This window comes from Anolis sagrei, chromosome 1 (genome assembly GCF_037176765.1).
Source record: "Anolis sagrei isolate rAnoSag1 chromosome 1, rAnoSag1.mat, whole genome shotgun sequence".
In the NCBI taxonomy this organism is placed as follows: Eukaryota; Metazoa; Chordata; class Lepidosauria; order Squamata; family Dactyloidae; genus Anolis; species Anolis sagrei.
Window position 1 is genome coordinate 267,699,433 of NC_090021.1, and position 25,945 is coordinate 267,725,377.

The window sequence follows — 25,945 nt, forward strand, 5'->3', positions numbered from 1 at the left end:
TCCTCTTGCTTTCTAAAGCAGACTCAGGCACTTGACTCAGGTTCTTTAACCCACAAAATAGGAATGCAGATTGAGTTAATGGCCATCAAACCTCAACGTAGTCTATTTTCTATCTCTATAAGCTAAGAAGCAGGGGGAGGGAGTGCCTGGGCATATAAGAAGTAGCTGCCTGCCTCTGTTTTCTCACTAGAGAGAGAAACCTATGGTCAAGGGAGAAGTAGAACAAACTGGGCATTGCTTTAACACTTTAACATTAAGGTTTACATGGTCCCAGGTTTTGGGAGGTAAGAAGCATCAGCAAAGTCAGGCAACCTGACATACATTATTTGTACTCACTGCTATCTGGGGAGTCCCCCAACTGCCTGGGAAACAATTAGGAGCTTTGCACTAACCCTGCTATATTCTTGTTTGTCCAATTTGATAGGGGCTTTGCATGCCAAACTCCCATGAACGTCACGAGACAGCTCTACTAGTTCATTATATTATTGATCACAGCATACAGTGCTTTTGTGTGAGCCAGCTTGGCCAAGGTCCGCCTTCTTTGGTTACAATTAAGCTATAGTTACAGGAAGAATTTATTGTCCGGGCAACAATGTGCAAATATTGTCAGAACTTTTTAGAAGCTTTGAATATATTAATTATATGACTGTACATAAATGAATACATGTGCACAAGATCATTTTATAATAATATCTATCTTGCAATCTGCCCTATAATTTTCTTAGTTTGTTAATAAAACCAAAGGATTTGAATTAAAATAGAAAAATGACTATAAAATGTCCTAGAACGACATTTGGACATACCTTTGTATGAAGCTTAGCTAACTGCTTTTCATCAAGATTCAATTGTCTGTATACTCTCTTCTTGTACCGAAACTGAAAGGAAACAGTACCAGAGTATTACTTTTCATTTCAGAAACAGTGTACTTGTGGGAAAAGGATTAATTCATATAATAATCAAGGAATGAAAACATTTCAGCAATTGCTTAATGTTTAATCACATAAAGAATGGTTTGCAATAGTTGTTCTTTACAACTGAATCTTTGACTAACGAAACCCATCCATAGTTACCCTTTAGCCACATATACATCTACTTATATCCATATATCCCACACTCTAAAAATTGACTTCTCATCTGTTGAGAAAGCAGCATATTGTTTTATCCTTTGTTTGTTTCATTTCTTATATTCTTATATTGAGTTCATTCATGATTCTACATTTACTAATTTAGACAAAAGAAAAGGGAACAAGTGCTCCTTATAATTGAAGCAGATTCCATGGGATATTCAATTTTAAAGTATCAATTAAAATGCTTAATTTTAATTGGATTCTGCCATTTATCTTGCATTGGAGAATACTGCATATAGAGATGTTCATGAGAGATTCTTATGGGTGAGAAAGATTCCAATTTGAGTGTACTCCCTGAACATAAATATATGATAGAATTGTAATAGCCTGAAATAACAGAAAACAGTGTTTTTAGTACCATTCCTCAACCTTGGCTTTTTCTACAGGTCATAAGTCACTGACTTCTTCAGCACAACTGAAGGATAATTGAGAGCTGCATATTTTTGTTACCTGGTACTCACTCAGAAGAAACACTTTTCAATACACTTAGACTTGTTTCCTGAATTGTGGCATATCAACTAAGTTTATTTATAAAGTGAAAACATGGTCCTTCTGCCGTTGTTGTTTGAAATCTAAATATGCAAAAATTGTGCTACATTAGTAGCCGAAACCAAGATGAAAAAAGACTGCTGTTCATTAGATGGGAGACTAAAACCTCAACATCTTGTTGAAGATATTCATTATATTGACTAAGCAATATATATTTATTTTAAAAATGTATTTGAATGCTGGGTAAGGATCATCATTTTTATTTTTAAAATAAGCTTTTGTTCCTCCAGTCCCTTTCTCACTCTAGTGGCAACCCACTTGCTCTCTCCATTTTCTCCTCATCTCTAAAGCTCTATTAAAGTCACCACTGAAACAATACTTCTATAGTACAGTTTATTAGAACAGGGGGAGATCAAGTCTAACAGATGTGGGACTACTATTAAAGATGTGTATTATTTTTAATGTGCTATCTGCCCAAATCTTGCAAACAATTTACACACAGTGTGTAATACTTTCATTGCTAAGTATGTATTAGAAAGATAATAGGAAACTGAATTTTTAAACCATGTTGGTACCCTAGAACAAATGTGAAAGCCATGAAATTAGTTAACAGATGAGATTCAAAAACTATATAACTGGCAACATCTTGAGCTTCCTTTTCCTTATATTCTAGCACAATAAATCTTCCCTTCTTCCACTGTTCTAGGTTATAACGACTCTACAAAATATGTTGCACTTCCCAACATATGTTTCATTATCCACAGCTTTTTCCATTGCATGAATATCATAATGTCCACATTTTAAATAAAAGGCTGTTTATTAAAGTACCTCCAAGGATGGAACTCCCTTATTAATAGGTTGAGGATATTCCATAAGAAGGCGTTCCTCATCCAAAAATTTCCCATCTCTCCCATTGTTTGCAGGCTGGAACAAGCCATAATTGAGAACATCTTTCAAACTTTGATTCAATGTGCAAAGAATTCGCTGTTTTGCTACCCACACTGAAGCTTCAGGATTGAATCTAATACATTTCTGTTAAACAACACACAAAAAGAACAGGATAAGACAATTAGTATACACAAAATCTAGTGATACACATGAACATTATTGGCATTCATGCATCAGACGTATGATTATTTCCATTATTTTTTTTTAAAAAAAATACAGTACAACCCTCATACCTAGTTGCTGTAGCTTCATCAACCTGCATCTGACAAAAATATGTCATCTCAAGAAATTTTCTAGGTTCTTCAGGTAATTCTATGGTAAGCTTCCAGAATTTGTCTCCAAATCTGTTTACAAAGTATATGATTATAAACTCTTGCCAAAAATAATCAACCAGATGATACGTATGGGGACCCCTGAATATATACAATGTCTACAAGCATACAGTTTGATGGTGTTGCACACTGAGAAAATAATAGCTCTTAATGTGGCAAGATGAATTAAATTTGGACCATCAGATAATAAACACCTTGGGCAAGAAGCACCATCACCACCAAGTCATCATCCATGATTGCTTATGTTCTAATTATTTACAATGGGTATAGCTCTTAGTTGTGAACAATGCCCATACTGCTAAACAGATGACAACAAACTGGAGATTGAAATGGAAATATAAAGTTAGAGAGGGGGAGTTTGTTTTGAGGCTGGTAGAATTGAATCATTGACCTCATCTTGGCACCCTTTAACTGGGAAGCCAGGGCACCCATCCAAGGTCAAAGATAATGATGATGGTCTTACTTCTCATTCTATCAATATTCAATGACCATAGAAATGATGTCAACATATATTTTATCTTCAGAGAAATGTGTACTTGCAGACACAAAGAAAAGAAAAAGTAAATATTATATAAGACATAGGTGAAAACATCTGAAAAGATCAATGTAGCATTTTCAGATTCATCAGCATACTACAGTATCCTACTGCCATAATTCCTTTAGCAAAACTAGCTAAATACAGGAAGTTGCTAAGGTGGTTCTTTTTTAAAGTAAGCTGGTTTTGGTTTAAAATCAAACAGAATAAGCAGAAAGTGCTTAGATGTTTCACTTGATGTACTACAGTAGTAGTCTTTTTTTTAAAAAAAAGGCTATGCACAAAAAAGTCTTGAATATGCAAAAACTAAAAAAATCGATAAGTTCTATTTTAAGCAGCTGAGAAGACATGTTGCTGGATCTACAAGACCAGTGAAGTTAAGTTTTCTCTGAGAAGGGAACACATACTATATGTGCCACATACTATATGACTGTGTACATAATTTATTTAAGGTGCTTCACTTCCATATGGTCAAGAAGGGGAAATGAGATCTGATCTTACTAAAACAAGCTTCTTACGTAAGCTATCTGAAAAAGGAAAATAACAGATGGAAGAGGAAGGAATATTTGTATTCCACTGTATGTGAAAGTAACTTCAACCTTGCTCAAATACGGTCTTCACCTTGCCACACGTATTGAAAAGTCCTTATTAACCTCCAGGCAGATATCCCATTTAATGCAGTGATATGCAAATATACTTTCTGACAGACATAATTCTACTATGGAATTCCTTTGACTATACTCTATCTCAAACAAGAACTTAGAACAGTTTTTAAAAATTTCTATCAAAAAAGAACTCTTCAATTGAATGTCCCTTTTACTTCTGGGAAATACTGAACTCTCAGTGTCAAATCAAATACAATGGCTGCAATTCCATTCGTCTTATGTGCCTTCCTTATCTGGTTATAAAACAGTGAGGAGAGATTCTTTATTTATTTTTTTACTTTATTGGGGGTGCAGAGAAGAATATTCTACCCCCTGAACACTAATGAATGGAAGAAAAGTGCTGAGACATTGAGTGACAGTTTGGAGGTTAAGCTCCTCTTATCCATGCAACTTTTAATTTAAAAGAAATGAAAAACAACAACTCATAAAAAAGAAAGATATATAATAATAAAGAAATCTGACTGCTGCCTTGTCTCAAATTTCATTTTTATTTATATTTTATTTTTAGTTTTCTATAGATTGAAACTACACACTACATGTAAAATATACTATACTACATTCCTAACTTCCACAGAAACTACAAACACTTACCCCCCAAAAACTTGAGTAACTTCCTACTTTCCAAGTTAGAGATATAGATGAAAACAGAGATTCTGTTGTAGTAGAGCCTGCGGGTAACAATGCTACCAGTAGTGTAGACACTAGAAGGGGAAAACGGGTTACTCGGGAGGGAGTCTGATGAGGAGCAACAAAGGAAGAGGATCCGGGAGATATTAATATGCCCACAGATGAGGAATCATTCTTGGGTTTCTCTGGGGATGATGGGTCAACAAGTGAGGAGGAGGAAGGAAACATCATGGATTGGTCTAAGGGAAGGAAAAGGACTACTCAGGAGCAGGAGTCTGATGAGGAGCAACAAAGGAAGAGGATCCGGGAGATACTTAATGCGCCCACAGATGAGGAGTCATTCTTGGGTTTCTCTGGGGGTGATGGGTTAGAGAGTGATGAAGATGGTGATGACACATTGGACTGCACTAAGGTAAAAGAGGTACAAGCTGTATGTGCAGAGCCGACAACCAGTGATACATTTGTAGGATTCTCTGGTAATGAGGACTGGCAGTCAGGGAATACGGCTGAGTCTTGGGGCAATCTAAGTCTTGACAGAAGATGGAGGACTTGGAGGGATGGGAGTAGGAGTTCACATGTGGGATCAAGAACAGCTGCAAGGGATAATGACGGTGATGATGTGTAAGATAAAAGGAGGCTCTGAAATGGGGGCTCTTCACAGAAGGTAAGGTGTTGGTTCGTGCATTGGGTTCTTGTCGCTGCCTATTTCGTGTTAGCATTGGGTCCTGGATCTACAGGTTGCTGCTTCCGTTCGTGTGTGCTTTTGACTTGGTTTGGATTCCCGTGAGTGCTGACTTCCCCTTTTTTGACTTCAGACCGGTTTGACTATGACGCTGACTATGTGGACTTTGAAACTTCGCTACTTGGAATTCGGCTTGCTTTGACCTCGGACTTCATTTGACTACGCTCTCTTTCCTGTGGCCCTTTTGTTTGTTAACTGTTTACTTGTTGTGCTATTTTGGGGAACTTTCAGAGCGCTTTGTTTTAATCCGGTTCTTTTCTCCAGATAATCCGGATTATTGCTTCAGTTATCTCTTTTGAACCAGGACTGGTTTCTGCTTTTGAGTTTGGCCAGAGACACTGAGTTAAGTGTCTCTGAGCCCCTTTTCTTTGTTTAATAAACTTTACTTTGGAACTAATTCTGAGTCTGGCCCTTTAAGGCGTCTGTGTCCAGACAGATTCATTTTGAATCCTAGCTAGAGATAAATATTTATTCCATCTACATCAACTTTCAGACATAATTGGTGATTATATGTTTTTAATGGTTTTTTTGTATGGATTTTTATAATGTTGTGCTGAATATTTTTTAATTGCATTTTATGACTGTTGTGGTATCAAATTGCTGCCAATTTGTAAGCTGTCTTGAGTCGCCTTCAGGCTGAAAAAGGGGGGATAGAACTACCGTATAATTGTTATTATCTCAAATGGATAATTTCCAGCAAAAGGGGAAAAAACTATTACATATATTGCAATATATTGTGGTGGGAGAGCAGAAGACTGTGACATCTAGCAGAAATACATAACATGCAAATATGAGCAGCTGCAAAAATAATCCCAAATAATTAATCCTGTGCAAGGCTAATGTGAACCTGAGACCTCATGGTGATATAATTATTTTGTAGTCATCAATACAAAGGATATGATCTAGGCAAATTTAAGCACATTGGATATGAAGTGATGTAAACAGAAGAGTTAAGAATCTAAATTCTCTCACTAAACACAACGGAACTGAAACGTGTTTAACTTTAAATCTCTACAGTCTAAATTTCCTTCTCATTTACTCTGAATTTAGGACAGTTCTAAACAGGTGCATAATACTGCTCAAAATAATATGAAATTGAGAGATGCATTATGGCTACATAGAGGCACTATCAGCAGCCTTGGAGGTGGAAATGCGGCCCCACAGCTGAAACTGCTTTCAGTGGCTAGAAATGAGGCAGGAAACACCCCATGCACCCTAATCGTGCCCCCTCCAACACACACACACACTAAAACACTCCTGGTGTGTCCCACCTGAATGAGCCCAGCAGCTTGGACGAAGGGGAGAGGGCACATTCTTCTCAAACTGCTTTGCTTACTTACATGGGACAAATAAGAAAGTAGAGAGAACAGAGATCTGGTAAGTGATGATTCTTTTGTCCTTTTGGAGGGAAGGGGAATTGGAGGGAGGGAGACAGCCTCCTCCCTAGGCTGCCTGAGAAGTGCACAATGGCTGTGGGGACACGATCCCACATAGGGATCCCGGATGGCTGTTCCCACTGTCCCAACCCATGGGAAATCCCATGGGAAATCAGAATCTTAGAGCATGATCCAGACTTTTCCTTGTGTTTTTTTTTAACCCGGGATGCAGCTGCATTAAGCAGTTTACTTTATTATTTTATGTTATTATACTACATTTATACCCCACCCTTCTTACCCCAATGGGGGACTCAGGATGGTTTACAGACCACGGCATACAAAATAATAAACATGACATATCAATTTAAACAATTAACATGTCTGTTTAACCATACAGTAATAAACATGGCATATCAATTGAACAATTCAAATATAAATACAATAAAACAGCTTAAAGGTAATATAATCAATCCCAAACAAAGTGGGTTGATGGAATAAATGGCCAGAAGCAGCAGTCAACAAGCGAGGTGGGGGAACTCCAAAAACAAGCACCCCTACAGATGTTCCGATATTCGAATGATGGGCGGGGTTAACTAGCATACGCCTGCGTACATTGTGCGGACACACCTAGACTAATGTGACTCTATATTGCCATTATATGACAGTGTAAAACTGTCCACAGTTGCATATATAATAATAATAATAAGAAGAAGAAGAAAATGAACACGTCAAACTCCTCTAGGACTTCCAAATTCAGACAGAGTTTTGGAGCACAATACTCCTGACCTCAAAATCGTTTTAAAAAACAAAGTATGGATTGTCGATGTTGCAATCCCAAGTGACAGCAGGATTGAAGAGAAACAACTGGAAAAGCTGACATGATATGAGGATTTAAAGATTAAACTGCAAAGGCTCTGGCACAAGCCTTTGGTGGTGATCGGCACACTGGGTGACCTTGGCCTGCACTTAAACACAATCGGCGCTGACAAAATTACCATCTGCCAAATTACCAAATGTTGGCAAATTACCAAATGTCAGCAAATATTCAATGCCATAAAGAGACTGGACAAAGAAAAAAATACCAACCCACTTAGATTCCAAAAACAAATCCACATCTATATCAAAAATAGTAATACATTATTAAAATTAAATGATAACATAGCAGATATATGGTAACACAACAGACAGTTGGGAAACAAACAAGAACCTAAACAAAACCAGACAAAGATTAAAATTTTAATTTTTCTGTAGATTGCACAATGCATTTAGCAAAATATCACTGCCACTCAAAACATATTCCTTGACCTCTTTTTGAAGTCTGCAAAGATTTCTTTTCTTTTCTTTTAAAAAACAATTAAAAACTAAAGTTGATCAGTCTTGCAACACAGCATGCAACTGGAAAAAGCACAACTGCATTGCTAAAACTGAAAATAGCTGTCTTTATACATTTTGGCCAGCACTTCTCTTGTATCTAACGAGATTTATTCAGTCCACTTTATAAGAAGGAAAACACATTCCTTCTTGAGTTTTGCTAAGTCTATTCAGTTTCAAAGCTCCTAAAGAATACTATCAAAATTGTCTTTATTAAAAATTCAGAGAATATTCACATTTCATTAAAGATTTTTAAAAGAGCACAAAATCTCTATCTAAATCCTTTCAAAAGGTCCTTTAGAACATTTTAAAGAGCAGAAAGAATATGTGCATAATAAAACCACAGAAGAGGATGGTTTTTTCATATTGTAGGTAACTATTCTGTTCTGTTAAAAACAAGTGAAGGAGGGAATGTGTGCTGTTACGATTTGGAGCCTGCTTATTAGGCAACCATGCACAAAGTGAACTATGCATTTCATTTTTCTTAATGATGTCTTTCCAATACTATTTCTATTCCCTTAAGCTTCAGTGTATGATTCTGTAATCCCACCTTTTAGAAACACTGTCTACATGTGTTTGACATTAAAAAATCCTTGCAAAGTATGAGCATACTTTAATTGACTACTACAAACCAGACTGTTCTATGATCTTGGTCAATAAACTTTTAATGGAGTTCTCTTTACCGTCTGCTGTAGGTCCGGTATTATAATCCTTATCACTAATGTGTTGTTCTGGGCATCCTCCATCCTGCTGCTTGGCTTTTCTGCCGTGGCCCGGATAGTATCATAAATGGTTTCTTCTTTGGAGCTGTCTGACTCAGATTCCACTGAATAATCTGAAAAACTCTGAGCCATCTCATCTTCACTTGATGTTGGACTTCGAGGCATAGTCAGCAACTCTTAATGCATTTGGCTGAAAAACAAAGGATAACATGATTTAGTAAAGGTAAATATGTGGATGTAGTTCAGCAACCAGAGAAGGAGGGCTGTTTGATTTTTAGCCACTTCTTTCTATCCCAACTTTTTAAAAGATTGAAAAGGATCAATGAGATATAAACACACCTGAAGTTTAACAAAATATTGGTGAGAGTAAGAAATGTTCCTTTCCTGTGTCATTTGCAAATACTCAGGAAAAAACCTTCCGCATATAAACAGCAGGAGCACCAAGCTTCCTTCTTCACAGCTAAAGCTGTAAATTAGATTGAAGAATATCACATACCCATAGGAAGTAACACATAGCAGCATTTGGGAGCAGATGTAATGCTCATGTGTGTTTCCGTCTGATAAGTTTAGATGGAACATTGTAAGAATAGGGGATAATCAGTAAAAACTATATCCTTGGATATGGAAGTCCACATCCTCTGTTCAATGACCATTAGGGCCCACAATTCAAAAGGACAGAAGCAACCCCATTATTACTTCAAATTGGATGAAACCACATGATTAATCCAATCAGAAGTTTATTCATACCCCACAACTAATGCAGATTAGAGGTTAGAAAAGCGGGTTTTCTTCTCCAGGGAGTTCTTTCACTTCCATAATAACATTATTGTGTCATCTGAAGCAAGGAACAGTAGCAACCCCTTTCAAGCATTCAGAAAATACAGTAAGGCCCCATAATTACTAAACCTATATCCCTGGTTTCACTTACTTGTGCCCAAAGAAGAATTGTTTCTCTAGGAACTTGCTAGGTCCTCCATGCATTTCTATGGTATGCTTCCCCCCAGAAGTTACCATAAAGTCACTAGCCCTTGTGATTTCTTTCAAATGATTTCATGGTTCTATTAATTTAAAGGCATTCAGAAGTTCCAGGCAACCACAGTCCAGACAGGCACGTATTCCCAAGATCAGAGGTATCAAACTCATTTTCATTGATGGCCACATTAGCCTTATCTTTGCTTTTGAATAGCCACTGAATCCATAGATGGAGAGTCCATGGATGCAGAGGGCCAACTATATATATATATATTTACATAGTGGTCGGTGTTCTTTAGTTTCTACCCAATTTGGTCCCATAAATGTTACTGAGCGATAACTCCCATGACTTTTGATTATCCATCTGGCAGACTGGGGATAATGAGAATTGCAACCCAACAGAACTTGTGGCTCTGAGGTTGAAGAAATATCAAAGGCCATTTTAATGCCAGAAATCCTATCCATTATCCTGACTAAACAGAACTGCAGCCTTCCAGATGTTACTATATCTCACCAGCTTCAGCTATGTCATCTAATGATGAGGAATACTGGAGTTCCCATTCAGCATCTGGAGGGCCCCATAAAATGGCATGGTGGGCCAGATTCGGGCTGCAAGTTTTGAGTTTGACACATGTGCCTTAGAGATACAGAGGTCTTACTGTACAACGGAAGTGACAAACCTTTGTGGATTAATTTGTAAGAACTACACAGTTGGCATGCATGAACAAGTTTATATAAGCATTGTTTACAAAGACATTCAAAATTAACATTTGTTAAGTCAAAGGCACAGACTTCAGCCACAATCTTGCTTCCTCTCAGAAATGATTATTGAATACCTGAAATTGGATCATTTCTCAGAATCTCCCCACCATAACTTTTCAATTTTCCTTTTAAACACATTAATTATAACAATAATGTAACATTTTGTAAGGCTGGTCTGAGAACAGAAAAAAAAACAAATATTATAAAATTAAAACAGCAGTTGCAGCTGTGTGTAATATTTGTTAACAACTTTGCAAGATGACCTTATCTGTAGCAGCAGCCTGACACATTCAAGTGATGGTACTGAATATATGATAATTACATCGTTTGTATCTCTTGCACACCATTCACTGATACTGACATATTGTTACTTGGAACAGGTTAACTCACAAGTAATAATAAACATTAAACTATTGCTTTCAAGTACCATATACTTGAGAAGAAGCCAATTTATGATAGCTTCCTTTTTAGGAGAGCAATCCTTCAGTGTGCATTTCATTTTCTTTTGCTCCACTGAGCTGTGGATTAATGCCTTTCTCCAAAGTACTGTAAGCCAATAAAAAGCACAAACAGTTCACAGAGTTATCCATCCTCCCACAATACCAGCTGCACAAATTTACATTTCTGTAGGTCAGTTTGTACTGTTTAAAAAAGATCAGAAAGCCAAAAGGAACAGGAAAAGGTGGGGATCCATGCTACAATTCTGCTGTTTGTAATTGTTTCAAATATTAATGTCTTCAACATAGAGCTTTAATTGAACTGATGTGTTAATGTGTTTTGAGGTTTCATATTTCATACTGCCTTAAATGTTCTGTTTTTAACAAACGTCACAAGCCACTTTGAATTTCATTTGGGAGAAAGGAAGGGAAAAAAAACAAAACAATTTTTTTTAACGGCTCACATGATACTTCAAAAGAAGTATCTTTTTAGCACTGGTAAAAGCACATGTATGCAACATAATACAGTATGTTGAGTTATGCAATATTTCTCAGTTTTGATGTAAAAATTATTTTTGAAGGGGACCTCCAAACCTCATAGAAAACAACTAAAATGAATATGGTTATGCTTCACATTTCTAAATATGGCATTTTGAAGTAAAAACCAACATCTGATACTCCTTGACTGCTGTTATTGCTATGCAGCTTCAAGTTGTTTCCAATTTATGGTAACTCTAAGGTGAACCTACTATGGGATTTTCAGGTTTACCATTCACAGACAACACAAATGATATAATTGCCCCATATACTCTGTTCAAAGAGTTTCTAACAGCTTCTCATATTCCTTTGGCATCCACCGTGGTTTGGTTTCAGGACCCCCATGGATACCAACATCTGTGGATAGCCAAGTGTGTGTGTATGTATGTGTGTGTGTGGAGAGAGAGAGAGAATGATATGCTTTATATAAAATGGCAAATCAATTTAAAATATATATGCTTTCAAGCTGTTGATGGTGGAATCTATGGATGCGGAATCCATGGATACATCTGAACAATTTTAGCTCATGGATGTAGTAGTTAAACTGCATTGACAAACTTCCTTAAAATAGCCTTTAAGAATAACAGTGACCTTACAAATCTTTCCTCTTTCATCATTTTAAAGAACCTTTTTGAGAGTCAATTGGTATTTAACTGTATAGTTAGTGGGAATGAGAGAGAGGTCCTCCTTGGTGGCTACCCCTCGATTCTGGAGCTCCCGTCTCCCCAGGAAACCCAGAATGGCCCCCTCCCTGCTGACCTTCTGGCAGCAAGTTAAAACCTTTTTATTCAGGCAGGCTTTTAAAGAAGAAGGCTTTTAAGATCAAGTCAGGGGGTGCTATGGTTTTAGCTATGAATAAGTTTTTATTTGATTTTAACTGTGAATTTTAAAAATACCATTGATATTTAATTCTGTTTTAATGTTTGTATATTTGTAGATTATAAATTATATTGAAATGCTTTTAATGTAAGCCACTTTGAGTCTCCTTGAGGAGAGAAAAAGCAGAGTATAAACAAACAAACAACAACAATAATAATAATAATAATAGCAATGCATTATTACTTAATTCAAGAATAACTGGTGACATTCAGAACTTGCCATTACTTGGATACACAAATATCAGAAAGGAAAGGGCACATGGAAATTCAACTGTATTTTTAATACAAAGGAAGCCCCTCCCCCCCCCCCAAAAAAGCAAAAACCTCCATTAATATAAGGTATTCTGCTGAAAGCCTAGATTCTCAGAGTAAAAGTCACACTAGAATCATAGAATCATAGAATCAAAGAGTTGGAAGAGACCTCATGGGCCATCCAGTCCAACCCCCTGCCAAGAAGCAGGAATATTGCATTCAAATCACCCCTGACAGATGACCATCCAGCCTCTGTTTAAAAGCTTCCAAAGAAGGAACCTCCACCACACTCCGGGGCAGAGAGTTCCACTGCTGAACTGCTCTCACAGTCAGGAAGTTCTTCCTCATGTTCAGATGGAATCTCCTCTCTTGTAGTTTGAAGCCATTGTTCCATGTCCTAGTCTCCAGGGAAGCAGAAAACAAGCTTGCTCCCTCCTTCCTGTGGCTTCCTCTCACATATTTATACATGGCTATATACTGAAGTGTATTAATTTCCCATTTCTGCTCTTTTTCTAGTAGAAGGAAATATTTGTGAAACTCAACCTACAGTCAAATATATTTCAAAAGAGAGGTTCTAGGAATTCCTTCTAAGATGATGAAATCCAATAATTAATTTATGCTTTATTTTTCAGGAAAAAAATAAAGCATTGCATATTTCCTTCTTTTGTACTCATACAACATTCAGGATAAACAAGCGCAATAAAGATCTGGCCACAGAAACCTATAAAAACAATACAATTCTAAAACGGAAATATTACAATATCCATGAACAAAATTTATTGACTACGTGTATAAAGAAGGAACCCTCTGATAACATCACGGAAAGAGTAAATAATCTGCTTAAAACAATAGCTTTCAGACATTTTTAAATGTATACTATAATATGGATAAAATGCTAAACATAACTCTATAATCCCAAACTAACCTGACATTATAGCGGTTATCTCCCTCTTTCATCACTGAGGAGTCATAAATATTATTCCCGCCGTCTGTAAGAGATTAACAGTTGCTTCCATATTTTTATCATCAAAATAATGTGAGAAATCCCCAATCAAATCCTATTCAAAAAGACCCTGTCATATTTCCATGTTTATCTGCCTTCCCTGAGTGCTCTCCAGTGTCACTTGGGATGCTCTTTCTCTATATATATTAACAGGAAACAAACACTTCACCATGCAATTTCTAAAATGTATGGTAGGTCCTCCATATGGAAAATGAATCCTAAAATGGATTGATTCAATCAAGGAAGCCATAGCCATGTGTTCTCATGGTTAAGGCTCTTGAAGGCCTCTTGCTCACAGAGTTGCCTAATCCCAAGACAACTTGAAAGGAAAGAACAAGAAAGCAGGGACTGAACTTAAGATGAAGACATAGTGCTCTCTGCCTATGAAGAACAACTCTCCTTCAACGGCCAATACATATACAGCAATTCTCACAAATGCTCATTACTTGAGCCAGATTTTTTTTTAAAAAATTGATTGATTGATTTAAAATATTTGCCACACCTTTAATAAAAAGCTATGTTTTGAACTCAGGATTTGAATGAAACACAATCATGGCCAACTCAAGAGGAGAGCATTCCACAACTTGGATATCACTATCAAAAGCATAATTCTAATGTTAGATCTGAAGTAATATTTACATCTGAACAGCATCTCTGTATGTTACCCAATATGTGATATTACTGTAAAATTTTAAAGTCACAAGGTTTCATGCTGTTATGGACTGGTTTTTGGAAGTTGGACCAGCAACAAAAGGTTAAAACTAGATGTGTGTGAAATGGCAGATATCTGTTCTTTTTTCTGGTTCCATACACACGCACACGCATGCATACACACACACCAGTTCTGTTTTTGGGATTATTCCGTGAGATTAGTGGGGTGGCCATTTGGATTCGTATTTGGAACCATGAGTTCCATTTCTGTTTTGGGGAGAATCTTCGCGAAAACAGAACTGGGGGGGGGGGGTGAAATTTGAAATGAAAACAGAACAGATTTCTACTGTTTCACACAGCCGTAGTTAAAACTGTGGCCTCCATCCAGGAAATCAAGCCTTCTTCAAAATATTCCATTCCTCTCCATGTTCTCACCAGAGAGAGCCAGTGTTCTTTGGCCAGTAAGCATTCTCAGTCCTCTCTGGTCTATGAGAAACATTGTGTTTTATGTTTTTAAGCCCTGGGTGTGCCTCACTCCTCAACTGTCCTGTTTTCCCTATGATCCTGCTGGCACTGAGCATCTGAGCTTACTATTTTTTATTCATTCAGCAACATTTAAAGACTGGCATTTTCAGCAACATTTAAAGACTGGCAGGGCACACAAATGAATGTCACAAATATGTAATAAAAATTATGTTTTCTGCCAGCAGGGACAGACTTTGTTACTGGAGCACATCTTTGGCAACTGACCTTGCTTGTTGGAGAAAGGGCTTTTAACTGCAAGGGTGCTGCATTTTAATTTCTCGTTTTTGTTATACCTTATTTCCTTTTATGCATTATACTGTTTTGTCGAAAGTGCATATTCCTATTTGTGATTAAAACTGGATACAAACTAAATGAAGAGATAAAAGTAAACATTGTGAAAAATAAATACATAGGTTGCATAAAACATCAACTTTTGTGCCAGATAACTTCAATTTCTGTTTTTTTTCATTCATTGAACTGAATGTAGTTGACTAACAAAAACACCAAAATCAATATGGTACACAGTTGTTCTTCCACTTCTGCAGTTTTCAAGCTGAAAGTTTTGATTATTTGTGAGCCTGTGCCACGAGCTCTTGCCTCCTGAAGTTGACACAGTAGCCACATATTCAAGAGGTGAGCATGGTGGCAGTTCAGAAGATGGGCGAACCATGTGTTTCTCTTTGCCTGGATGAAACAGACATTCATGGCCCACAGGTAACAAGAGGAGCTTGACCAGTGTGCCACATTGCCCGCCTAGCAGATCCAACTCATCTTCCTCTTCCTGTGTGCTGTGAATATCTGTTTTGCCCCAGGCAAAGGAAAAGAGGTACTGTTGGGAACAGGAACGTATGGCACATAGGAAGAGAAGATGGGACCAGATCTGCAGGGTGACTTGTGCGCCTCCTTTTTTCTTTTCTATAAATCTATATTCTAATGTTGCTTTTTGGGTGGATAAAATATTGCACAATATAGGATTTACCTTAGCCATGGATGAAGATTGATTGTTAAAACATGTCTGGCTTCTGTTTAAATAATAAATCAGATTACCTTGGACCATTTTTTCATTCAATACATTATTTATCTTCTATAGATGTTCTCCCAAACTTCTACTTATAGTATGGGCTTTGTGATGTTAAATTGAATAATTGAATATTGTACTGATTCATTATATTTGTTATGTAGCTTTACATACATATATATTATGTGCAAAAATACATATATTTTATACTCTTATCCCAACTCTTCCTGTTTACCTTTCATTATTTCAGTGACTTTGGACTTATCCTTTCCTGTTATACTGGTTTGGCCACATATCCAAAGTCAAACCTAGCTACAAGTCTGTACCAGAACATGTATCTCAAATGCTATAATGAAACCCAAAAATATAACAAATCACAAATATCACAAATTCAAGATCCTTATCACCTCAAATAGGGTGTTATTAATGTACTCAACAACTCACCATCTTGCTGCCATTAGCCTCCTGTTGGCTCCCAGCTTGCCATTTGCAAGAGGCTGGGGGGAAAAAACCATGCACACACACACACATTCTTTTCACTATTCTTCAACTGACCTCTATTCCCATCTAGCACAGCCATGGAGAGAAAAGAATAATTGTCAGTTTTATGGATCATGTCCAGTAGACCATATCTGTTCCTATGATTTACTGATTTCAATCTCTCTCTTTCGGCTAGAGAGAGTAAAGGACACAATGAATGTCAGAGAAAAGTGTTTTCAAAGTCAATACAAAGTTGAAGAAATAAAATTCAGAACCGACATTTATAAGGCAAGTTGATCATCACAAGAAAAAAAGATAATGTACTTCCTCTAAGAGAAGATCATAAAATTGTGAGTAGACCCTATGCTTTCACTTATGCTAAGTAAGAAATATTCATTATCATCACAAGATAGCATACCTTTGTCCCTTTAACATGATGATTATGATTCTTTGGACTAGCTTAATTTTATGCACATTCTTCAAAGACAGTCCCAAGCAGACCAAGTTAGAGTAATCCAAATAGGATGTAACTACGGGAAATGAGACCATTATAATATATGGATAAAAGATTCCAACCCTGTAAGAGCTTAGAAATACCTAATTACAAACAAGTTTCTTATTATATGTTCCTTTTTGTAGTAACTAAAATCTTGCATGTGCTTGTAATGTTACTGGACTGCAACTCCCAACATCCCTCACTATCAGCTATGGCTTCTAGAACTCATGGGAGTTGTAGTGCACTTGCTCTTTGTAAACCCTAAATTAAGGTATAAATATATTACATTATGATTATAACATAATGTATCACCATCTCTGGGACCGTGATGGATCAAGGGGTGATGAACAGATTTTGTGCAATTTACTCCTGGTACATTAATCTCTTAAAATGTTCTAGAGGAAATTCGGGGGGGGGGGGGGGGCACGGGATGATTTGAATATAGGGGAAATACTGTGGAGGAATACAGTATTTGTTTTCTCCCACAGTATGGAGAAAACTTTACATCCTCACATGTGCTTCTCTGTTCTTAACTGTTTAAAGTGTTCATCAACCAGTGGGGTATATTTATTGCATTCTTCCCTCACAGAGTTAGCTCACAATGTTACCACACACTATTATCATTAGCATATGTTCTAGCTTACAAAGGCACATAACGACATGCACCACCATGGAAAGATAGTGCCATGGTGCTTAGAAATGCTTGTCTTTCATTTATTAAATAATGAAAATATAATGAAGGGACACAGTGCTGTATACTGTATGGTTACTCTTTGGATTGTTAAGAATGTAAAAAGAACCATGCTGGATAAGACTCTGTATTGCATCATTCTATTTATATAGGGTACAATCAACAGCATAAAGCAAGTCCATGGATAGGATGCAAGTGCAACAAATTTTTCTGCAATGTAGAATGTTTAAGGCATTTGATCATTAATAAAGCAAACCTGTAAGATATTAACATAATGAAGGTGAGGCTGAAAATAGTAGTTTATCTAGAAACATCTGCAGAACTGTTTTAATCTGAGTCTTAAGTTGTTTGCTTTTATGCCTATTTGTTTCATTCAATTGTATTTTATATTGCATTTTATTTTATGTTTTGTTTTTTGGCACTTTGTGCCATGTGTGAGCCACACCAAGTCCCTTCAGGGAGATGGAGGCAGGATACAAGAATAAAGTTATATTATTATCTGCAAAGGTTGATCTTCATGGCTGATGCGCACACTGTAGCTTTCATGAAGCAAAGTTCATGCCTTGTTATGTTGTTCTATACCTTCAGGTGCAACTTATCAGAGAGTTTTGTTAGAGGGAGAGTGCTGTTGCTTTTTTTCTAAAACTTAGAAACTGTGACTTGTTCAAGATCACCCTTTGTATTTTCATGGATAAGTGGGGAGCTATTTCCAAGTCATAGTCCAATACTTAGAGGACTACACCATGCTGGCTCTATTTAACTCTATGGACTTCATCACACTTGGGCAGTGATTCTTAACCTGGGGTCTCCGGATGTTTTTGGCCTACAACTCAGCCAGTTTACCAGCTGTTAGGATTTCTGGGAGTCGAAGGCCAAAAACATCTGGGGACCCCAGGTTGAGAACCACTGCATTAGAGAATGAATCCATTTTAAATCTGGTTTCTGCCTCCTGCAGAATTCTGAGGTTTGTAGTTTAGGGAGGAGCCTTTAACAGCCTCACTAAACTACAAATCCCAGAATTCTGCAGGAGGCAGCAACCAGATTTAAAGTGGATTCATTCTCTAGTGCAGTAGTTCTCAACCTGTGAGTCCCCAGATGTTTTGGCTTAAAACTCCCAGAAATCCCAACCTGTTTACCAGCTGTTAGGATTTCTGGGAGTTGAAAGCCAAAACATCTGGGGACCCACAGGTTGACAACCACTTCTCTAGTATGATGAGGTCCTATAGGACCAATTACATCCCAGATCACAAATAGCTGGTGGCTTGATGTCAGTGTGTAATTATCATGATTGATTTTCATGTCAGGGTTTAAAGGAGCTATCCAGGTTCCTGATACCATTTAAAGGACACCACCCAGCATTATGGATAGCCAGCAGCTACCACTGCTTCTGGCCTTAAGAAAAAAAGACCAAAAAGGTAATTTACAGCTAATAGAGACAACTGCATCCAGATATCACATCAATCCAATGTATATGTTAGCCATAGTTTGCTGTTTTGGTTATAAATTGTCCCAGAAGCAACCAAACAGCCCACAGTTTGATTTCTACATTTCCATCTGTTTCCCATTCCTTTTCCTAGATGCTATATTAAATAGTTGGAGAATCATTCTAGGGACAAAACACACTTTTGTATATGAAAATAAGAGTATGCTATGGTTTAAACAAGTCAAAATGTGTAATCTAGAAACTTAAATCTGGATACTCAAAGTTGCAGCTGGCTAACAAATCATGGTTTATTTGGAAGAGCATGTCTGGACACAACAAGTTAGTATTCACCACACCCCTGGATTACCATTATGCTTAAACCTGGCCAATGTTTTAGTCAGCTGCGAAACCAATATGAAATGTATATAGCTAACAAAAGCACCACTATTTAATTAGCATATGTTTATGAATAAAATTACTTTCTGGGTCACCTCAGTAATAATATGATAGTGCAGCACTCCAGATGGCTTCATTTTGTTCTTCCGCACCTTTGTGAGCAATGATTTATCTCATACTGCAAATGTTCATTAATTATAATGTTTGCTACAAGGCAGTAAGATTTTCCCTGTTGTTTTCTCTCAGAATAACAAATAATATGTTGAAATGATGTTATACATCTGGCCTGTGTTCCATGGATAATTTTTAAGGTGCTTAATTCTGCCCTAATGTACTATTCCTACTGAGATATAGTCATTAAGAAAGCAGTAAGAGGCAAATTCATTTACAGCAAAATTCCACACATTGAAAAGGAGCTTACTTTCAAGTAAACAGCTGCAGAGTTGCAGCCTCACAATTATTTATTTACAATCCTTGTGCCGGCAGAATTGCTGACCAACAGGAGAGTGGGTTGCCCTCCCTCTGTCAATTCCAGCTCTCCAGGTGGGGGGCATGAACGAAGCCTCCCATAAGGATGGTAAAACATCAAAACATTTGGGCATCCCCTGGGCAACATCCTTGTAGATGGTCAATTCTTTCACACCAGAAGTGACTTGCAGTTTTTTGAGTCACTCCTGACATGAAATAACAATAATAATAATAATAAAGTAATATAAAATGATTATAAATAAAAACCAAAATGAAATATTAAACAATCTAAACACAGCAACAAAATAAATAACTCACTTCCTCTTCTTCCTCAGTTATTTCCTGAATCTCCATGTTTTGCTATCATCAATAGTTTATGTCACTTGAGTCACTGAGTAAAAGCACATGGGAATGAGCTGTTAGTCTCACAGAAATCACAGAATTAAAAAATGGCTTACACATGAATTTTTTTATACTGCTGTCTTTTGTGTGCAGTTTTTCTATTAATTAAATATCCTGGCCACCACTCCTTGAATAATTCATACATGCACACAACATGGGCACATTCCCAAACTGTGCCAGGATCACAATCACTACAACCTGACTGCATCGGAATTTAATGCAAGATCAGATTTACAAGAAATCATCATCATATAATTACTACAATACTCACTTCATATTGAAAGGGAGGGCGAAGAGAATTTGTAAACAACACATATACAGAAAGGGGGGGGCAGCTATAGGAAAGTGTTCAACAATATACACTCAGTGGCTGGTATTCCTGGGTTTATGTGTATTTATGTCTTATTTTGAATGCTGTGTAAGAAGCTATATGCTTGAAAAGCATCCAAAATCTCCATGTGTCCTTGGCAGCTGCCAAGTTCCAGAAAACACCTCTTTCCTCTAATGCTTGGCTCTAGTTGTAGTCAAGACAATGCAGTCACCCCTCAAGGTCTTGACAGTTACTGAGGGGGTAGAGTTGCACATACAACTTTGTACACCGCACCCATAGCAATGCAAGAGTTTGGCCACTACATGCAAATCAATTTCAGGTTGAGTTCATCTTCAATGTAATAAATCCCAGGAATAGCTGGAAAAAATGGCTGAAGAAGTATGTGATTTTCTGAGATACCTTTGGAAATATCAACTGCACCACAGAATCTCATTAGAAAGTTTAATATGTGAAAAGATAATATGAGATTCCACATATCTTTAAGTGGTCATAAACCAGCTTCTATATCAAGGATGGCTGAATGGTGAAGGCAAAATTTCATATGTGCATCCATGGCCACAATGTGGGCTAATGCGCCTCATTTTCAATCAAAGGTCTGAGGTTGGTCAGGAAGAAAATTTGTGGGACACAACAAGAATGCCGGAGCTGCACCTGCATCCATCCGTTATAGGTGGCACATGAATTGTAGATCAAATTAACAAGACACCTGCTTCTGTTTTATGTAAGATTAATTTACCAGTCTAATTCAGATGAACCACCTGTTTTAATTAAAAATAGGCTAAACACACTATTGATTCATAACTCTAAATCAAGAGACAACAGGAACTGAGAGAAATCTACCCCTAGGAAGGGAAATGCACTCCTGAAAGAGTTATCATGGGGAAAGGGTGTCTCCACTGAAGCTTTCTCACCAATCCTTCTTTCCAGTCCTTGGACAAGCCTTTGAGAATGTCTAGCCCCAATGGTTGACAATCAATGATACAGCACTGCACTTTCGTCCCATGCCCTTGCTCGTTAGTTATAATTTGCAGTATTCATTCCCTTGTTATTGTGTACAGTTGACCAGATTTCACAACAGTTCTCGTCAGAGGTTACTGGGTGCTGTTTTTGAGTTAAAATTATTGTTTTATATGCTTTTGGTTTTATTCTGTATTATATTGTGTGTTTATTTTATGTGATGTTTTAGGCACATTGTGCCATATTTAAGCCACCACGAGTCCCTTTGAGGGAGATGTAGGCAGGGTACAAAAATAAAGTTGTTGTTGCTATTGTTACCCCCTTGTGCAACAGTTGCTTGATGACTGGCTATCCAATGGTACCTAAATGCTCCTAGGAAGAACTTGGCCTCTCGCTCTTTTCAAAGAGCCACTGCTTGGCTACAGGAGAATAAGAAAGTCGCTTCTGCTTTCCATTATTTTCTCAGCAGCTGTTGCCCTCCCATATTTCTGTCATCCTGGACTGGATCTCCTGCAAAAATAAACTGGCAGAGCTTTACGCTTCCTCAGCATTGAAGAGGGTCTCAGTCTAGGATGAAAGTAAACAGTGAAGCTTGATCAAAGCATTCACACTTCATATAGCTGACAGTATTTTTAGAACATCTGAGACTCACAATAGCATTTCTGCTACTGGCACATTTTGGTGGTAAAACCTAACAGTACAATTTTTTTTACAGTGCACATAGACAGATAGATGACACTTGGTGCTTTTGGCAAAAAAAAAAAAAGCCCTGTGTGTGTGTGTACATGCACATACACATGCCCTTATTTCAGTCTGTTACAAAATATGAATCCTTAAACTGACAAGACAAATACCCCAAGTTTATAGTGATGTGTCCTTCCATGCAGAAATAGCAGATGTCGACATGCCTACAGCCATATGTGGCCATGTTTCCTCAAGTTAGAGAATTAAAAGTCCCAAAGAAACAAATAAACAAGAATTCTTCTATGTGCCATTCCTATGCTTTTCTCAGTCTGTGAAACTGGACAACTGGAAGCAAAATATGACTTGAATGTCAATATCCTGCTGATATGAAAAAGAAAAGGAATGTGCTGGCTTCAGTAATTCAAAAGTGTTATCAATTGTCCAGAGGTGGCAAAGTGGAAAAGAAGAACAAGTCAGTTAAAAATTAAATAACCTCAATGTCAAAACCATTAGTCAAAGCCATTTAACTTCAGCACACAGGGCAGAACAGATGTAATGCTGCCAGCGCCTTTGTTAAGTATGTATGAATAGGCCACAAGATGGCACAAATCCTCTCTCTTTAGAGGAAAGTGCCATCCTTTGCCAGTCATCGGCACCAATTAAACCTTACTCTGGCACTGACCTTAATGGTCAGTGCTAAACAGAGTTCAGTATTGACCAAGCTTTGAAACTATTTCATATTGATGTATACCAGAAAAGCCTGACTGGCAACAGCCAAATTTAAATTCCATAAACTGTAGCAGTTTGTTATTTGTTACTATGGAAGAATATTACGGAGAGAACAGGTACTCGCAACCAGCGTTCCTGGGCTGGTTTGGCACCCATCAAAACAACATCCCCAATAGCCTATATTCCACTGTCTGTCTTATAAATTAATCACTAACATATTCCACTACAGAAATAAGTAAATGAGTAGACTTGGGGACACAGGAAAAACCCCCAAAACCCGATTCCATAAAAGGCAGGGGCAACTCTTAACCCATTTCTATGCTGATAAATAAAGTAGTTGGGTAGATGCAGAACAGGCAGCCATGGGACTTGAAAGTTTAACAAGATCAGTAAATGAAAACACAAGCCACAGGCAGTACTGTTTGAAATTCATCACAGAGTTTTAATGCAATCACATAAAGAGTCTCATTAGCATAATAACAAAATAATTAATTCTTTCCAAAGATAGGAAATATATTTTCATGTTATTTTTGTCATTCATCAGTGCTACAAGATTTCCTCCATGTATTATGCCAGCCTTTCCCAGCCTAATGTCCTTCAAATATGTAGCACTACAATTTCTCTAATAATAGGAGTTGCACTACAAAACCTATAAACCCTTATAATGGGACTTGTAATTCAAACAACCGAAAGGCACAACTTTAAGAAAATATGCTTTATTCATGATTCCATTGAAACATAAGCAGGGCCATCAAAACATGAACACATAATCAAATGCTCCATTTGATGTATTTATTGATAGAGGATTATTTTAGTGGCATGAGAATATTCCTTGTAGAGTCAAAAACCAGCAGATTGGACAGAAAGACAAGTTATATCTTTCTCCTTGGCATGCTGCATTTATCTGTTTGGATTTTTAAATGTTTGATTCCACCAATCTACAGTCTGCAATGATACACGCTTGCTGGAATTATATCACATTAGCCTGGGTCTATCTTTCTAGTAGAAAAGTATCTAAAATGCACAACAACATTTCACAAATACAAACCCCAGAAACTGAGGTAGCAAAATACGGTTCCTTACAAACAAGCAATAATGGTATTCCCTCTGTGTTTAATTTAAAGAGCTCATCCTTCACAGACAAATGTCTTGTGTGTTTAATAGTACACAAAAGTGGCTTACTCACACAAACAAATTAATGTCAAGGAAACCAAAGACATCTACAGATTGGTTTCCATAACTGAGTGTACTGTAGGAACAGGAATTCCAAAACTAAGATTCAAGTATTTCCACATGTCACAAAGATAACAATGATAAGGTTAAAAGGGGGGGGGGGGGGACCTTCCATCCCTTAGGTCGTTGGACTCCAATTTTCACCAGCCAAGGCTATCAATAACCAGTCATGATTAGAGTTGCAGTCTAATATCTAAAAAGCCACACATTTCCTATTCACACATAAGGTCACTGAAACATCATAGGAGCAAGTGATATATGGACCCAATCTTAATAACAACATGGAAGACATACTGTCTTCACAGCATTCACTACTAATGTAGTTTTCCCTCTACTACCATGAAATTTGCAAAATGATTTTGCAACTCTGTTCTCTGGTTTTACTTAAACTAGAAAGTTACTTTCAGTAATAATGTACCCCTTCTATGATGTACTCTGCAGAATGGCTTGTGCATTTCAGAGTTCAGTTGATACTTAATTTGCAGATTTGGCGTCGGTGGATTTTATTATTCACAGATTTGATTAAAACGTTCTCTCTAGGAATCTATAGGCTCTCCAGTGTGACTCCTATGGGCAACCTGATTGTGAGTTTTAAAGGCTATTTTAAGTTTACAGTGACTTAAGAGTTTAATTCATGCCATGAGCAAACTCTCAACTCAAAACACTTCTAATTCACTTTTGCGAGGATCCTGATGTATGCGGAAGTCTGACTGTGCTGTGGGGTTTCACCAATACACCTTTGCATAATCCTCAAAAGAGTTTTGGAACTGTTTTTCATTAGTATTGATGTTGAGAAGTCATTCAGATGATGAAAACTGGATCTAAACAGACTGGCCACATTGAACCATCATCATTACCTTGGTGAAAATAAAGTAAAATGCCTGCATTTTCAGGAATTTTTGATCTTGAACAATATATGGAATATACCTCTACAATTTTTGCTATCCCTATAGTTAATTCAGTGATTGAGGGAGTCAGTTCCACAGTGAGCCAATATGAAATGAAACATTTGATATAGAAACAAATTTTCCTGTATTCCAACAGAGATTAACTGTGGTCCCTTCCACACTGCCATATACTCCAGATAAAGCAAATAATCCATATTTGTATTGTCCCTGATATTAGTGACTAGTGGAAGGGGCAAGGGACGAAGTGGGCTGGAGTCCGTGGGTAACAATGAGGTGGGGAGGGGGGAGAAAGGGAATCAAGGGAGTTGGCAAGAAAAAACGCCAACAAACCAAACAACTACTAACGAAACAGAAATTAAGACCTTGGATCTGGACTGTGGCATGGAGGAGGGGAGGTGTTCCACTAGCCGAGGGGCCCCCATAGAGGTCGTGGTGGGGAGGGGGAGATGCGGGAAAAGGAGACCTCAAATTCGGCCTAATTCAGACTGCTTATCTATATTAATAATCCCAAACCGGTCTCCTATGGTAAATTGGTGTAACCAGGTTGGCGGACCCTCCGGACTGAAGGTGGTGCTGTTGAACGCCAGATCTGTCAACGGAAAAACGACCTTTATCCAGGATCTAATCCTGGATGAGCGAGCAGATCTGGCGTGCATCACGGAGACCTGGTTGGATGAAGCTGGAGGCGTGAATCTAACCCAGCTTTGTCCTCCAGGCTTCTCCGTGCAGCACCAACCAAGATCCGGAGGACGGGGAGGCAGGGTCGCAGTGGTCTATA

At 37.5% G+C, this 25,945-nt stretch overlaps 1 protein-coding gene across 6 annotated transcripts in view; it reads right to left on the minus strand.

The window, feature by feature from the left end:
* SHANK2 (SH3 and multiple ankyrin repeat domains 2) overlaps positions 1–25,945 on the minus strand; it is a 410,725-nt gene that overhangs the window by 343,517 nt on the left and 41,263 nt on the right. For 5 of the 6 annotated variants that reach the window (XM_067462710.1, XM_060765238.2, XM_060765278.2 and 2 more), the window contains exons 2-4: positions 8,896–9,124; positions 2,445–2,648; positions 804–875 (exon numbers count right to left, since the gene is read on the minus strand). In XM_067462710.1, the coding sequence (XP_067318811.1) occupies positions 804–875; positions 2,445–2,648; positions 8,896–9,099 (480 nt within the window). In that variant the 5' untranslated portion in view covers positions 9,100–9,124. Of the gene's footprint in view, positions 1–803; positions 876–2,444; positions 2,649–8,895; positions 9,125–20,241; positions 20,263–25,945 lie in introns of those variants that run through there. The other variant, XM_067462709.1, reaches the window with a different exon arrangement.